The sequence below is a fragment of the Ursus maritimus genome, unplaced genomic scaffold (assembly GCF_017311325.1).
Source record: "Ursus maritimus isolate PB19 unplaced genomic scaffold, ASM1731132v1 scaffold_31, whole genome shotgun sequence".
NCBI classification, from domain to species: Eukaryota; Metazoa; Chordata; class Mammalia; order Carnivora; family Ursidae; genus Ursus; species Ursus maritimus.
Window position 1 is genome coordinate 3,247,458 of NW_024425675.1, and position 16,377 is coordinate 3,263,834.

A 16,377-nucleotide genomic window follows, 5' to 3' on the forward strand; every position below is an offset into this window, starting at 1 on the left:
TAAATAGGTAAACATGACTTATAAATGTAACCATTCTTTGTGCAAAGTGCAGAACAGAGGGAGGGTCTAGAATTTTGAGTCTTTGTTTATATTTGATTCTCAGATGCTTGGCTGTTCAAATTTAATACTATAAAATATTTTTTAGAATTCTGCAGCTGTATGAAATTGTCACTAAAGAGGGAAGGAACTAAATCTTTAGAAGGAGAGAGATCTATTATTTAACGTTTCAAATGTGTTCATGTTTGAAGGAAAGCCACAGCATTATTCAGCAACATGCTTTTGCCTGGTTTCCATCTTCAAATTGAAATTATCGATACGATAATAAATCCCTGTACTGGGACAATAGTCCCCGATAGTAAGGGTTAAAAATTATGTGTTGCCCTTTTTTCCAGCCCTGGAGTAAGTACAATTTGATATTGCTTTGCCTAAGAGATTAGAATGGTTCTCTTTTGAATGTTGTAGAATTGTATCCACTCTCAAAGCAAAGGCTTCTTAGAAGTGACCTCACTGTGCACATCACAGGTTCATTCTGTGCTTTTGTCCATATGTGACAGCCGAGAACCTATCGCCATGGAAAGCTAAAGCAAATGTAATGTTGCAATATTACCATTAAAATTGAATCCTCCAATTACATTTAAAATGATTCCCTGGGTCCCTGCAGCATTGTTTTATTTAGTTCTGTAAGAGGAAATCGGTAATTTCGTTTGAAACCTCGTTTGGTTGAAATCAGATACACTGCTCTCTTTTCCCTTCTAGAATATGATAGTTTTCAGAACACAGTGAACATGATCAGATTTTAAGATTTAATGTTGTAGCTTGGATTACACTCTTTAGGCTTTGAGAGAGTAACAAACAGGAATGATTGTTGCTTCCCTTACCTGTACTTACTAACTCTGTGTCTGTACCGTGTTTCTCATTTAGCCTTGCCAAACTGAAGCCTGAGAAGAGATGAACAACAAACCAGATTCAGAAAGGTCTCGAGAAGCACATATTGCACAGTTGATTTTTAAAACAAACAATAAATTTACTTTTAATGAATTCTTAGTGGCTGTTGACGAATTTTGTTTACGACATCAGCAGTTTCGATGGTTTGGTAATTTCCATATTAATCAATTTGGAACTTTTTCATCTTGATTTCGAGCTTGGGGGTTTAAATTACTGCTTGAAAAGGCAGAGAAGTGGTTTTTCCTATCATTTTTATTAGCCCCTTTTTTATAGTGGAAAACCATAGTCTAGCTGCTGGCGTATTCAGAAATCATCAGCACACACCAGTCCGATGTTAGAATCTGCTTTCGAGACGATGTAACGTACCAGTTTGGTTTGTGTGACACGGTGGTCAGGACACAGGCAGGTGGCAGATGAGTAGTCCCAGGGCAGGGAGGCCTGTGGGTTGGGACTGTCACCCACCAGTTGATAAACAAATTGGCCAGTTTGCAAGGTACTTTTGAGCAAAGTTTAGTCCCTTCGTAGGTTACAGGGTTTAGACGAAAGATGGGGGTTAGGAGAAGAGATGTGTGTGCTTGGGGGTGGCTGACCCAGCAAGTCCTTCCTGGGAAAAAAGTAGAGATGCTCCAGCAAATAGTAATTCTGAGGTTTGCTGAGACCATGGGTATTTAAGAGCACAGACCCTTTCATAACAGTGTTTCTGCAAAGAGTCTGCCTGACCACAAGTGTTGTCATCACAGCTCTCTGAATGTGCGGGTGGGTCTCAGCCTATCCTTCCTTTAGGAGGAAGCCTTCTGCTTATAAGAAGCCTTAATTCACCACCTCTCCACTCTTCATGTCTTCAGAATTGCAGACAGGACTCTATCTCGTGAGCTTTATTCCTTTAGAATGTTGGAATCGTATCGTACTTGCAAATAAATGTGATGCTGGGACAGACGACCGTTGCATAAAGGGCGTTGTGGAGCTGGGTTGTGTGCCCGTGAGGATGGGACTCTGGCCAGCTCCGCCAGGCCACAGCCCTCACCTGTGTCTCAGGAAGGAGGCGCCCATACCCTGTTCATTTGTTGAAATAGCGGGGCTGGGAGATTTTTATGGCTCAGGCCTGATCGCCCTGTGGATGAACGTGACCGGTCTCACCTGGTGACATTTAGGGGCACTCGGTCTCTGCTGCTGCAGGTTCAGGGCGTGCCGTCAGCATACACCCGTGGCACAGTCTGCCCGTCTGTGTGAGAGACAAGCACAGTACTCTGTAATAGGAGAGAGAGAACTTGAAAGGAGAGACTGGGCATCATTTTCTTGGTGTCTGGTCTGTGAGCTGGACAGAGACCAGCCCTGTTGTGTGAGCACGCACCCGAGGAGGGTCCCTTGGAATAAGTTTCAAGTGTGTCAGCCCCGAGGACTTAATTCATGCTGCTTCTAATTCGAATGGAAACAGAAGTTTCTGTTTTTAACACAGGAAAATAAGCGTCAGACTGACCTGTTAGCAAAGGCAGGTTCGAGGGTAGCTGATATCATATTCTTCTCGAATTCTTTTTCTTGTTAGCAGTTTTAAATAGAGAGCCCCTGACATCCGCAGCTCGGAAGCTGACTGCGAGGAGGCCGGAGGAGCACGGAGCATGACGGCGAGGCCTTTCTAAGACCTTTCCCGACGCTCTGTACGCTGCCTTTCCACAGACCCGCGGCATGAATCCAGAATGCCGGTGTCAAGGATGACACCTGCTTCATAGCCTCTGTAAAGCAAACCTTTTCGTAAAAGAAATTTTTGACAGTTCTGAGATGCTAAGTCAATTTCAATTCCAGACGGTGTAGAAAATGGAATCTTTTTTCTGCAATTGATGTGAAAATTGAAGGCTAGTGACTATTCACTCTCTAATAACACAGGGTAAATAAATACGGTCACACCATTGAAAAATGTACTGGAAGACAGGCCCGGCTAATGACATTTAGCACAACATATACGGGGAATATTCTTTCTGAATGTTTTTATTGGCTACCATTAGAGATTCTGTATCTTTCACGTTAAATATAATGGATCCAAGGACCTGGTATTCCTAAATAGGTTTTTATCAAGCCACAAATTATTATATAAAGGTAAACGTTTGATCTTTCCAATAGTCTTTTAAAGAATTCCCTGGTGAAGTGACCTCTTACATAATTGAATGTTGGATGGTTTTCTTCTGACCTGTTTAATAATAGCCAATTTAGAAACAAAAGACTAAAATTGGATTAAATTTCATATTCTAGTGAAATGACCATGTCTCCCATTAACCTTTCTACTTATGTGTTTTTAGGATGGATGAGCGTTAAGGTAAGGCCAAGACCCCTAGATGCGTTCTCTCTTCTCTGGTCCATTCTGGCCCATGGCTCCAGCAGCCCTGTCGCTCCCCAGCATCAGGAGCGATTCCCTTCTGCATTGGATCATTCACTTTGTCCTACGCTCTGTTGTTACTTCCTCCAGCTTAGGAGGGACTTCTGTCCTAACCTCCTTGCCCTCTCAACTACTACCTCATTTTCTCTCCTACGCACCCTAACAGACTCTTTGATAAATTTGTTTATTTGTCGTCTCCATTTTCCTGTTGTCTCTGAAACCCCCTTTGGTGAAGCCTCATCCCCCTGGGCTCCACAGCCTGTTCCTGTGAGGTCACCAGGGACCCCTTCATGGGGGAATCTTCCCTGTGCACCCTCACCTCGCCTTGGTCTGCTCATAGCACTTGGCATGAGCTCACCCTCACCGGGCTCTCTGCTTCCTTTCTGGCCGCGGCAGTTCCATGTCCTTCGCCAACTCTGTGCCGTGCTCCGTCCTTCCAAGTATTGGAGCCCCGCCCCCAACTCAGTCCTTCGTGCTCTTCTCTTCTCCCCTTCTCAGTAACAGAGTTTTTATATTCTTAGGAAACAGCCTCTGGATTCCAAATATAGTCTATGGGCAGATGACTCCCAAATTCACGTCTCTCGTTGCCTGGGCGTCTTCTTTGAACTCTCGATTTGTCGGGCCTGCGTCATCTTTGCGTGCTCAGTTGAATATCGACACTTAGCGTGCTTCCAACTCAATTCTCAATATTGCTTCCCTTTTTTTAAAAAAAGATTTTATTTATTTGAGAGAGAGAGTGTGTGTGTGTGTGTGTGTGTGTGTGTGCGCGTGTGTGTGTGCGTGCGTACGAGCTAGGAAGGAGACAGGGAGAAGCAGACTCCCTGCTGAGTAGGGAGCCAGATGCGGGGCTCAATCTCAGGACTCCGGGATCATGACCTGAGCCATCCCGGTGCCCTTATTTCTTCCCTTCTTAGATAATAGCAGCTCCGTTCTTTTTTCAGTTGGTCAGGTCCAAAACCTTCAAGTAATCCTTGACTCTTACGTTTTCCTTACATTCCACATCCAGCTTATTGATGTACAAAAGCAAAGCTGCATTTGGTTTATAATTCCTACGAAGCCCAGGTACTTTGCACCCCCATCCTCCATCTCCTGGATTTCGGCAGTAATCCTCCAACCAGTCTTCCTGCGTCCCCCTTGCTTCCGTGCGGTACGTTCTCAACACTGCAGCTGGAAGTCACGTCATTTCCCTCCTCTGCTCAACCCCCAGCAGCCTTCCAAGTCATTCCGAGGAAAGGTCAAAACCCTTGAGTCACCTATGGGACTTGCCTCCTACCCCCACCCCTCTGACCTCATTCCTTCTCCTCCTGCCTTCGTGAACTCACTCCGGCTGCATTGGCCTCTCCTCCCTCACCTGCCAGGCCCACTAGAGCCTTTGTCTTTGCTCAGCTCTCCACCTGGAATCATCTGTTCTCAGATACCCACAGGTTCATGAGTGTCAGCTTTTTGGGGTGACTCCAGCCTCATCAAATAGCGTTCCCTCCCACCAGGACACCTCCCACCCCACTTTTTGGCATTACTTTTCTCCTCTGCACTTACCACTGCCTAACATATGATGTATCACACTTGGTTTAATGATGGGTTGACAGTGGCAGGGATCCTTAACCTTGGCTCCTGCCTGGTGCGTTGTCAGGGCCCAGTAAGTGTAACAGAGGTCTGGACGCCCGTATGCCTTCAGCACATCCTCCAGCTTCCAGTGGCCAGTCTCTGCCTCTGTGCCTGAGACCTCTCAGGCTGTGGAAGGAAACTCTGTTCTCTATGTAGGACTGCCACCAGTGCCTCGCCGTAACACGTCCTCAGAGCAGTTGGCAACCAAGGACTCCAGAAAGTCACTGTAAAAGTACTCCCGTCCCTGCGGCCCAGAGGGTTCTAATGCTCAGATGTTAAGTCTACGCCCTTTGTCCTGAAAGTTGGTCCTCAGACCTGGAGCACAGCAGGACCTGGGAGCCTGTCAGATGTGCAGAATCCTAGGCCCTACCCCAGACCTACTAACATCAGAACCCGAAGCTTAGGAGCCCTAGAGATTCCTGTGCACCCCCCGGGGGGAGAGGCTGTGCAGCCCCTCCTTCCCTGCTCCCAGAGTTTGCCTGCGGGAGTGAGCTCCCCTTGGCCACAGTGGCAATGGGCTTGAGAACACTCCTTTTGGGCTGCCTTTCCACCCCTCACCCCCATCATGTCTGCACTCCCCTATCATTCCATTAAACCACTGCCCGAATCCTTGTCTCAGGATCTGCTGCTGCTGAAATCCAGACTCAGATGTGTTTGTTGAATGAATGAATAAATAAATCAAGTGCCCAGAGTAAGTGGTGACGTGTAGGTGAGGCATTTGTACCTGGAGTAATTTTGTAATTTATGACAAGCTATCCCACCCGGGCAGTGCTAGTGTTTGCTCCCATCTTTGGAAGATGATGTCACTTCCAAAGCCTGTCTGTGACTGAACAGGACAGTCCCCAGAGAACGGGCTTTTTCACGCTCCATAGGTCTACATCACGTCCTTTGGTTTATTGTTCAAGTTACCGTTTTCCCTGCTCTTAGTAGCCATAAATGATTTAAGTATTCTCCATTACATCAGACTTTTTAAAAAAGATACAATTTCCAAATTAAATCCTTCATGCCAAGCAGTCCCCAGCCTTCAGGCTTTGGGTTGTATCATGGAGTGGTCACAGGTTCAAGCAAGGAGTAAATATTGAAATTGCCCTAGTGATGCCTTCCTGAGCCTTAAAATGTTGGGTCAAGAGATGGTGTCAGATTCTGTCCCTAAAAGTCAGAAACCTGGTTTTCCTCTTCACAAGCTTCCTGAGCGGCAGAGAATGAGCTGCTGAAACGCCCCCTCCCTTCTGAAGACCACACCCACAGCCCTTTACAGGCTGGTCCTCTCCAGGTGCCACCAGCCACAGATGGCGCGCTGGCTTTTCTCCTTTCCCCACCACCCGGAGGGGAGGACACTTAGCTGAGCACCTGCGGCCCAGCCTCCTGAGGCCTGGGGTATTCCTGATTCTGCAATGAGACGTAACTTGGGGCTGGAGACAACCGCACCTCCTTAGTTTCTCCTTCATAACCATATTTAATATTTATGTATTATATAATACTATAACTTACATCTCTTCTGTGTTAAAAAGACTGTCTCTTTCTGGTTTATGTAACAATTTCAGTCCTTAAAAAAAAGAGAATAAAAGAGCAAGTTTACCTTCTCTGTCCAAACACAGGAACAGGGACTTTGAAATGAACTGAACTGACACTAACTGCGTAATATCCCTACTCTCTGTATTAAGGGCTCTCTGGTTCTACTCTCCCAGTAACTTAGCTCATTATCTGTTATCACCTATTGGCACCCGTTTCTGATGTCGTTGGGTAACATGCTGGTCACGAGGACTTCCCTAAAGAGAGAAAGCATCCTTCATGGATCGTACTTCTACCAGTACTCTGGCAAGCACTTAGCATTCGTTGAGTGGTGATGTTGGTGGACAGTCCACTAAGAACATTATTTCAATGACCCATTTAATCTTCATAACCCTTTAGGGTAGGTGCTCTTTTTAATCACTTGTTAAAGATAAAGTGAACGCAAAGGTTCAGGGGATACTGATGGCCAAGGTCACGCGGGGTCCAGTGGGAGAGCCACACTGAATTTGAATACTGGTCCACCCCTAAGGCCATGTTCCTACCCATTCTGCTGGACCAACTGAACCTTCTTAGCCTCTTCCAATGCGTTGTGCTGCCCTGACACCTGTGTGGGAGCCAAGATGGCTAGCGGTCAATCACATGAAGTAGCAATGCAATTGTATGCTGTGAAAAATGAGAGCTCCCCATTGCTAGCTGGGACGTACGGAAGTTAGTATCTTTTGAACCAGACTTTCCAGTTTTGTTCCTATTGGATTTCTTAGCATCCTCTGTCTGGGGTCCTTTCTCTCCCAAAATAATTCTTAAGGACTCAGGAATTTTATTGTTAATTTAAAAATTACTAATTGCCAACTGAGGGTTGCTGGAGTGGAGGGGGGTGGGAGGGATGGAGAGGCTGGATGATGGACATTGGGGAGGGTATGTGTTGTGGTGAGCGCTGGGTGTTGTGTAAGACTGATGAATCACAGACCTGTACCCCTGAAACAAATAATACATTATATGTTAATAGGAAAAAATTACTAATTGCCATGTCCCTTCCCCCACACCTGACCCTCAGATCTGTCTATACACTACCCTGAATGCTGGTGATGATTTAAAAAAAGAAAAAAAAGGTTAGCTTTATGTCTGCTCTCTTCTTTCAAGACGGCCATATAGTCCTATAAATGCTTTAAGTCCTTTCCTGTTTTTATACCTTTTTTTCCCCTTACTGTGTACCTTCTTGTATCTCAGATCTTGCTCGACTACAGTGCTTGCTTTTTCCACTGTTAAAACGGTCCTGAGGCCATGTGTGTTCGCGGTCTTTATTTCCTCTGTGAATCTTCTGATGTTCCCTGTCTTCCTGTAGTTTTCAGCCATGCCCTGTCAGTGCCACGGGGATCAGCAGTCCTGCCGATCCCTGGGTGTGCCACAGAGACCGCGGCTCCGCCTTTAGGGCTCTGCCTTGGGAAGACTAGTGGGGCTCGGGGCTGCCTGCCTCTCTGGCGTCTCTGCTCATCGTGTCTGTCTGGATCCTCGTACCTGGCCTCAGCAAATTGCCACTGCTGCTTGCAGGGAAATAATCTTTTATCTAATTCCTGCTTTTATAGCTGCTTTAGTCATTAGGAACGCATCCCAAGTTTACCTCAGAATTCCTAGAATTTCAGGTTTCTTTTTTATTTTATCTTTTTAGGGCATAGTGTTAAAACATTTTTTTAATTGAGGAAATGATAGCATCAATTGAATCATGGTACATGCTGATTCTGGAAGTTTTAAGAAAGTAAACTTTGGACCCACTGTAAGATAGGTATTCCAACAGGATGGACATTTTTCCTGGATGAACTTTCTAGATCATAGCAACATCCAGATGCTTAGAGCACAGTGGCAAAGCATTGATGATCATTTATGCAGGACGTTGTCTGCTACACCCCTGAGTTGTCCTAGCCACACTGGGGGAAGGGCGATTGCCCTCAAATGAATTTGGCTTGTGGCGTCTCAACATTCAGGTATGTATATTTGCAAACGAGCAGTAAGTCTCCTGATGGACAATCATACTTCAGCACTTAATGATAAGTATCCTATTAAAGATTAACTTTCACTGCTCCTTTGCAAATTGGCTGGTGAGAGCCGCAGCTCTAGAGCCAAGGAAGTCTGCAGCCTGTGAAGTGTAGCCTGATGCTTTGCATTTCCTTGATGGGTACTTCTGGCAGGAAGGGCCATGTTCCTGGTGGGGGCCAGGTGTGGGCTCCTGGCCCGGATCACTGCTCCAGGGAACGGCTTCATTTCTGACCGTATCCACTCCTGTCTCACCCCGCCAGCTGGAGCTGCATGGACTCTGAGGCAGGCACAGAAAAACAGGCATCCACATGCCTTGTGCAAAGAATAACTGGGCAGGGCAGTGACTTCTGAGCATGGTACTACTCACCTGGCAAAAACAGTTTCTAATGGTGAAGCGAGTGGAGTTTTCCCAAGGCTGGTTATGGGGTGTGTAGAATTTCTTAGTAATTTTGAGGTCAAACCATTAATGTATACATTCACCGTGTTTGCCAGGGGCCTGCTGTCTGCTGGGCACTGGACCCGGGGCCAGGGATTTGGGTATCACTGCGAGAAGACAGGCCCCGCCCCAGTGGCCCTTTGGAGGGGCTGGAGAACTTAGAGCAGGTGCACGTGGCCCACACTAGGCGTCAGAGTCACCTCCCTCCAGAAGAAGACATTAAAACAGAGATCCAAAAGATGTTTTCTCTTTTTCAAGGGGCTTTTGGGGGGAAAGGAGTATTTTGCGTGAGTGGCATTCAGACTCTGGATAGTGGTCCTCAGTAGGAAATACATGGCTCCTGGCAAGCCGGTGGACCTACCCACACAAGTCCCTGAAACAAACATTGCACAGCATGCTGCTTGCCCCTCCTCCACGCACCACGCTCCGATGTCCTTGCTGAGAGGTGGCCGAGTCGAGTGGGCTCTGCGGTGAGGTCACCTGGGTCCAAGTCCCGCTGTACACGCACCAGCCTTGTGTTCGGAGCAAGTTAATGAACCTCTTTGTGCTTTACTTTTCTCCCTTGTGAAGTATGGATTATAATGCTACCTGCTTCACCCCATTGTGTGGAAGCTAAAATGAGTACGTGTGTACCAGGCAGCTGAGAACCCCTCCGGGTACAAAGAAAGAAAGCACTATGTAAATGTGAGCTGCTCTTGATGTTCCTATTATTATGCTGTAACTCACTTTTTTGAAAACACTAGGTGAGTCCTACCAAGTCGATTTTACATCTTTAACGGGTTGTAACACACAATTGAAAAATACTGTTTAGGTGGTGGAAATCCTGTAGGTTTGGTGGGTTTGGGGAATGAGCCATTAGGGAGGCAGGTGGCCTCTCATAAAGGACTCATGATATAGTTTGCACCTGATGCTAAGAAGAAGGGGAAGCCGTTCAAGAGAATGGCTTGATACATTTGCATTTTTTAGAAAATTCAAGGAGCACTGTAGCTGCGGTGTGTGGAGTGAACTAGGGAGCTGGCCCAGAGCGCGTGCCAGGAATTCTGGGCGGCTGTTGTAAAAATTGTGGCCAGCCATGGGGGTGGGACAGAGATAGGATACGTATTTTTCAGGAGACATCTAGGGGACTTGGTGATTCGATTGATGTAAAAAATGAGAGAAAAAAGAGTAAGAAGTAATTTCTACGGTTTTGGCCTGAGGACTAGATCACAGTGGTGACGCTGAGGCGGAAACCCTGGAGGAACGTCCTATCTGTTGAATCTGACTGGTGCTTGTCTGTGACACACCCCGTGGAGGTCGCCAGGGAGAAGATGAGAAGGAGAGGCTTGTAGAGATTTGGACGTCAAAGACAGAAAAGGGGACATTTGGAACCATTCGTGGAGCGGTTGTCTGGGACACGTGTGTGCAGGGGAGGAGGAGCGGGTAAAGGCCAGAGTTCTGGGGACCCTTCAAATATTGGGGGGCAGCTTAGGGTGGGGAGTGGGGTGGTGGAAGGTTTTGGTGACTGAGGAGAGGCTGCTACAGGTGGAAAACCAGAAGATTATGATCATTAAAGCCAAGGCAAGAGTGTGTCTTTTATTAATTAGAAGGATGTGGTCAGCCGCGTTTCTGCCGAGCAGTCAAACGGACTCGCAGCCCTGGCTGCAGGGAATTACTAGCATCAGTAGAGCAGCACGTGTCACTGACCAGTTTGGAGTGGTTCCCCATTTTACGCATCTACCTCACTGTTTCTGTAGGGTGCCAGTACAGACAGAAGCTCTTGAGGCTAATGCTTGTTCCAAGTTAAGGATACGATGTATTAATTCCTGTTGTAAGAAGGAAAACTCTTTTTTTTCCAGCACTCTCTACATAAACCCAGAAACCTGTGCCAGATTTCTATATTTTTGAGCAATAGAAATTTTAAGTGACGTATTAATCCCAGTTGCAGATTTTCACAAAGAATTACAGAAATTAGAATATGAGGGATTAATTTTTTTTGGGTAAATTGTTGCCAAAATATAAGTGGGAAGAGAAGCAGCTTTAATGATTGGTTTTGTTGACGACGGGATCAGTGAGAGAATTTCTCATTCCCACTCTCTGTTTTGTCTTTCCTCCCGTGTGTTGGCAGGTGTGTTACTGCTGAGCATGTGACCAGAGTGAATGTGGATCCTGATGACATCAGCTGCTCTAAATTATAATAGGACCTTGGTTCCAATTTTCTCTCATGTTTACAAAACAATAAAAGTACTTAGGTCAGATAAATAGCTTCCTTCCTCAAAGTGCCAACTTTAAAATTACCTTTTTTGAAAGCCCCCCCTTTTTTTTTAATTGTGACATTTAACCATTGTAAGACATAAGCAGGAGCCCTCACTCTATACTTACGTATATTCTCAGACTCTGTTTCTCAGGACCTATTTTCTCCGGATTCATGAGTACTCCCATTCCCGTGGCTTCTTTAAAAAAGAAAGAAAGAAAGAAAGAAACTGATTTACCATTTACAGATATCTTTGTGTTTCAAGGCAACAGTGTTCATCTTTTATGTTCTATCCAAGGGGATATAAAGTTTGGGATATATCCAAGCTATTAGTGCTTTATATAAACTATTGAAATTGGTATATTAAGCGTGTGCCCATTATTTTTAGTTTGTTGCCCTTTCTGAAGGGTTCCTGGCTGTGCTCTGCCTATCTGCATCATTTTAAAAAAACTTTTTATTATTTTTTACAGGCATTTTTAATATCATGAATCATTCTGTATATTATGCACTTTATAGTCATTGTTGCATTCAAAAACATTTCAACTAGATTTCTTCCTGGGAATATATTTCCCATGAAAGTATAGAATTATGTGTATTTCCTGCTGTGACACGATTTTGATTTCCTTTATATTTTTAATAATAAAATATTATAAACTAAGTATTACTTTTTTAAAAAGTAGAAAATGTAACTGGTTAGCCGTTGTTTGGTCATAGATACCATTACAGTCTTTAAATAGTTTACTACTAAGATTTTAGATTTGCCTTCTCAATTTTCATGAACAAATAGAAAAAATGTGTATAACATTTTCCCTATGGAATTCTTGTTTGGAAAGGTCCATATTTAGATATAGTTTTATCCATACGGGTCTTATTATCTTTACTGTCAAAATTCTGTGCTTTTACTCTTAGAGTAGACCCTATCTGTGGAGTCTGGCAAAATTCCTTTCAATGTTATTTTTCTTGCGAGATGGAAGTTAGGTGATTCAGTAAAGCAGAATTTTTATACTATTTCCAGGTGGTCTGGTCAGCCATGGGAAAACCCCTTTTCCTTCAGAAGTGTCCTCTATCTGTGTATACGTGCGGCTGACGGGCAGCCATCTAAGTGAGAGGGAAACACTTAGGAGCAGCCAAGGTAATAGAAAGCGTGTGACGGAGTCTCTAGTCACCAACCATAGAATATCCAAATAGCATCAGGACAATGAGGAGAAAATGAAAATCATTTCTGACTCATGGAATGTTGCTTTCTTCTTGGTTTTGTGCTGAAAGTCTTTCAGCTGGAACAGCAGTGTTGGCCTAACACAATGAGGCTTCGCGTGGGCGGCTTTCTTCAGTTGTCTCCATTAATTTTGCTCTTACGCTCTTGGAAGGCTGCTGGCTCCCTCCCGCCCCCTGTTGGCCACCCTGGGTTGACCATGAGGGTGACATCTTGAAGAGCAAATTAGTTGCTGGGAACTGTGGGGCTCAATTGTGGGGTATTGATGGGAGGGTGGGATCATTTACGAAGATGCTGCAAAGGATGTATTTTCCTTTTCTGTTTGGAAAGCCGAATACATGAAAGGAACTCTCCTTCTTGCTTTCTTATCTCCTCTTGCTTTATTGGTTTGGTTGCAGCACAGACCCAAGGAACTGTCCTTTAAACGAGACAAGGCTTATTTGTCTCTAATTTAAAAGAAGTCTGCGGATTGGCACTCCAAGGCTTGTATGCTGGACCCAGAGTGTCAGCAGTGTCACCCCCTCCTGTTTATTCAGCCACCCATACTACATTTTTCTTTATTTTTTTTAATTGTGGTAAAGTAGCCATAATGTTTAGCATCTTAACCATTTTTAAGTGCTCAGGGGCATTAACATTCACATTGCCGTGTGACCATCACTGCCATTTGCCCCCAGAACTCTCTTCATCTCACACAACTGAAGCTCTGTCCTTTAAACACCAAACCCATTTACCCCGCCCCCGCCTGTAACAGCCACCATTCTATTTTCTGTCTCTCTGAATTTGACTATTCTAGATACTTCATATAAGTGGAATCATACAGTATTTATGGTATTTATCTTTTTGTCCCTGGTGTATTTCACTTAGCATAGTGTCCTCCAGATCCACCCATGTTGTAGCACGTGACAGGATTTCCTTCCTTTTTAAGGCTGAATAATATTCCACTGTAAATATATCACAGATTTTGTTTATCCATTCATCCATCGACAGACACTTAGTTGGCACCCACCTTTTAGCTTGTGCGAATTAATGTCACGATGAACACGAGTGTCTTAAACATGTATTTCTACCCTGGTGGTTACTTCATGGTTACAGCTCTAGCCATCTTGTCAGAATTCTAGGCAAGAGGAAGCAGGAAGGGGGAAAGGGGATCAGTGGCATCGACCCCCTTTCCACAGATCATTCCCAGAAGTTCCATACCAATTTCTGTGAGCCAGAATTTAACAGTAACAGTAATGATAAACTAGTTAATATTTATCGAGAGCTTATTTGTGTCAGTCAGTGCAGAGTGCATGTGTAATTCATTTCATTCTCAATATAAACCCGTGAGGGGGGTTGCATTTTACTAAAGAGGAAGTCGAGGCTCAGAGAGGTTAAGTAAGTTGTCCAAGCAGAGTATGAGTCTTGTGGCCGTGTGTCACATGGCTAGTAAGGCAAAGCTGGGATTTTGACCCAGAAATGTGGCTCCAGGGTTTACACCCTTAACTGTCTCCTACTGTCTTCTGTTCCTGTCCTCAAAGGAGCCTGGGGAAAGTAATTTTATCTCAAGTAGGCACATTTCCTGTCCTACCAAATTGGGGTTCCATTTCTAAGGAGGACAAGGAGAGTGGATACTGGCAGCAGCCAGCAGCACCTGCTAGGGAATGTCTGCTCCTGGGAGCGACCTTTCTGAGTCACTGTTTCTGAAGGCAGGTGGCCTCAGGCCTCTGAAATCGCAGCTGCTTTATAGCACTGGGCTGTTGTTCACCCTCGTCTACTGTGCTGGCCAAGACCAGCCATGACTGGCCAGATCCTTTTGGCTTAACCGGAAAGACAGGGAGTGGGCCACAAAGACTGGAAAACCTTGCTGTATCTACCATTTGAAATGGTCATGGTCTTCCTGACTTATCCTACAGGAGCTATGTCGACATGGAGGAAGGAACGAATATATAGATATTTTTGTTAGAAAATCATGTATATTATTTATTGAGTGGTGATTTCTGCCCACAGGGTGTTACATGCTTTAAAACATGATTGCATTTAATCTTTGCTACTATTTGTTTATGGATAGTATTTTTATTATTTAATAGTGCCAATTGTCGTACACCAAATAACTTACGTCTTTCTGATTTTGGAATACAAGCTCTTAATCAGTGCCCTAATGTTGATTATACTGACCCTGGTGCCTTTTTAACCTAACTGGTTTTATGGGTACATCCCGCAAGTGTATTATGGGGTTACAGCGTGCTAGATCTTGCTTTCTGGGACTTAGAGGGTCACCCTCATTCAATCTTAACCGTCTCAGGAGAAGGAGGCTTCCTTCTTTAGTGTTTAGGAAGTGGTCCTGAAATAAATGGGGCATTGTGGGGTGAGGACAGACCTTTTACTATCCTGTGAGCCTCTTCTTGTTTTTTGTAAATAATGAAGATATCGCATTGAACTCAGTTGCTCATCTGAAACCCTAGCCCAGTGGTCCTCAGCCCCAGGGTTTTGCCCCTTAGACTTCTAGCGGTGTCTGATGACTTGTTTGGTCGTCACCTGCGGGGAGGGGTGCTGGCGGCAGGTACAGTTAGAGGCTACAGACGCTGTTGAACATCCTAGCATGCACGAGACAGCCCCCTCCGCGCCCACCCCTGCACAGGATTGTCTGGGCCAAAATTTCAAGAGTGCCAAGGTTGGAAAAACATTGTCCCTGGCCAGTCGCAACTGCTATGTGACATGTACTTGGGTTGTTGATCTTCAGACAAGCTACCAGCGCTTCCGTGTCTTGTGTCAGGCTGTCCTTGGACTCCGTGAGTGGCTTATTTCAGTTACTAGCCCGCGCGGAGGAGCCCTGCCCCGTGCGTTTTGGCGGATGCTTAAGAGTTAGAATTACGCTGAAAATGGTCAGGTATGTTGCAGTCTATCTGGGAGGCTTACGTGGCGATCTTTCAGTTTATTTTTAATACGATTTCAGTGTCGTACATAGACATTTTACTTCTTGAGCTGCCAGCATATAAAATAGCATGAGGAACCTGAGAGGCGTTCAGAGAGGCTGAGGTCAATCTCGGGGAGAAGAGGATTCGGTGGTAGGAAGAACTGGGGACGCGGATTTGAAGCTCTGTCTTCCCAACCCAGCCCCGCCACCCCTGCCACTTCACCCGTCAGCCTCCGGTTCCCGTTCACACATCTCCTTCTCATGCTCTTCTAAGAACTAAGTGAAAGAATGTGTATGGAAAGCTGTTTGGAACTGTAAGGTGTCGTGCATCTGTCGGCTCGTGTTATTCAAGTTCTTTTCTCACGGGCTTTTCTTCCCTTAGATTACTTATGCCTGCATTCGTTTATGAGTTTCTAGATAAGTCTTCTGAGTGCCTTTGCTAGAAAGGATGTAGGGGTTATTTCTATCTTTTGGGGTACAAGTGTATCTATTTCTGTTATATACTGTCCTCGGTAAAGTGATGTTCGCTAATACCCCGTGATTATACACACTGGTTTCGGCCAGACAGTTTCAAACTTCGGCCAAGGAAAAGGAGCATAATGATCTCCCGTAACAGCAACCGTAACTGGGGAGACTTGAGAATTTAAACTGATATCCGTGGCATTGGCTCTGGTTCCAGGACGGTCTCTTGGACAAACAGGGCGCACTCTCGCAGAGCTCCTCTTTTTGGCTTGCGCCTGCCGGGGAGTCGGTGGGGCCTCAGACCACACAGCAGGCAGTGCAGACGAGACTGTGGCGAGGAGATGGAAATAAGCTGGGACGAGAGGAATTCCAGGCCCGTGCACAGATCAACAAGCTCTATATTTAAGCACTTGTTGAACTATTTCGTCAAATAAGGGAAAACGTGGTGGTTTGCCGTTTGTCACATTTCATGTTCCCTGTTCCGTGGGGGCTGTGCTGATTGGAGATGAGACGGTAAACATGCCTCCTGGTTCTGAGGCCTTGTCACTCGAGCGCCGAAGCCACCCCAAGATTTCAGGTCCTACTTACCCAGCTGCGTTCTGAGCCACGCTTGAGTCACAGCTAAGAGGCAGTGCTGTGCGTGCCGGTGGAGTGAATCAGAGCGCAGAAGAGGAAAGGAGCT

The 16,377-nt window shown here is 45.4% G+C and overlaps 1 protein-coding gene across 14 annotated transcripts in view; it reads left to right on the forward strand.

The window, feature by feature from the left end:
- PARD3 (par-3 family cell polarity regulator) overlaps nt 1-16,377 on the forward strand; it is a 633,307-nt gene that overhangs the window by 443,480 nt on the left and 173,450 nt on the right. Inside the window, exon 21 of one of the 14 annotated variants that reach the window (XM_040645269.1) lies at nt 922-1,038. The exons of the other annotated variants lie outside the window; for them this stretch is intronic. Within the exon in view, the coding sequence (XP_040501203.1) occupies nt 922-952 (31 nt within the window). The 3' untranslated portion in view covers nt 953-1,038. Of the gene's footprint in view, nt 1-921; nt 1,039-16,377 lie in introns of those variants that run through there. 14 annotated transcript variants of the gene reach the window in all.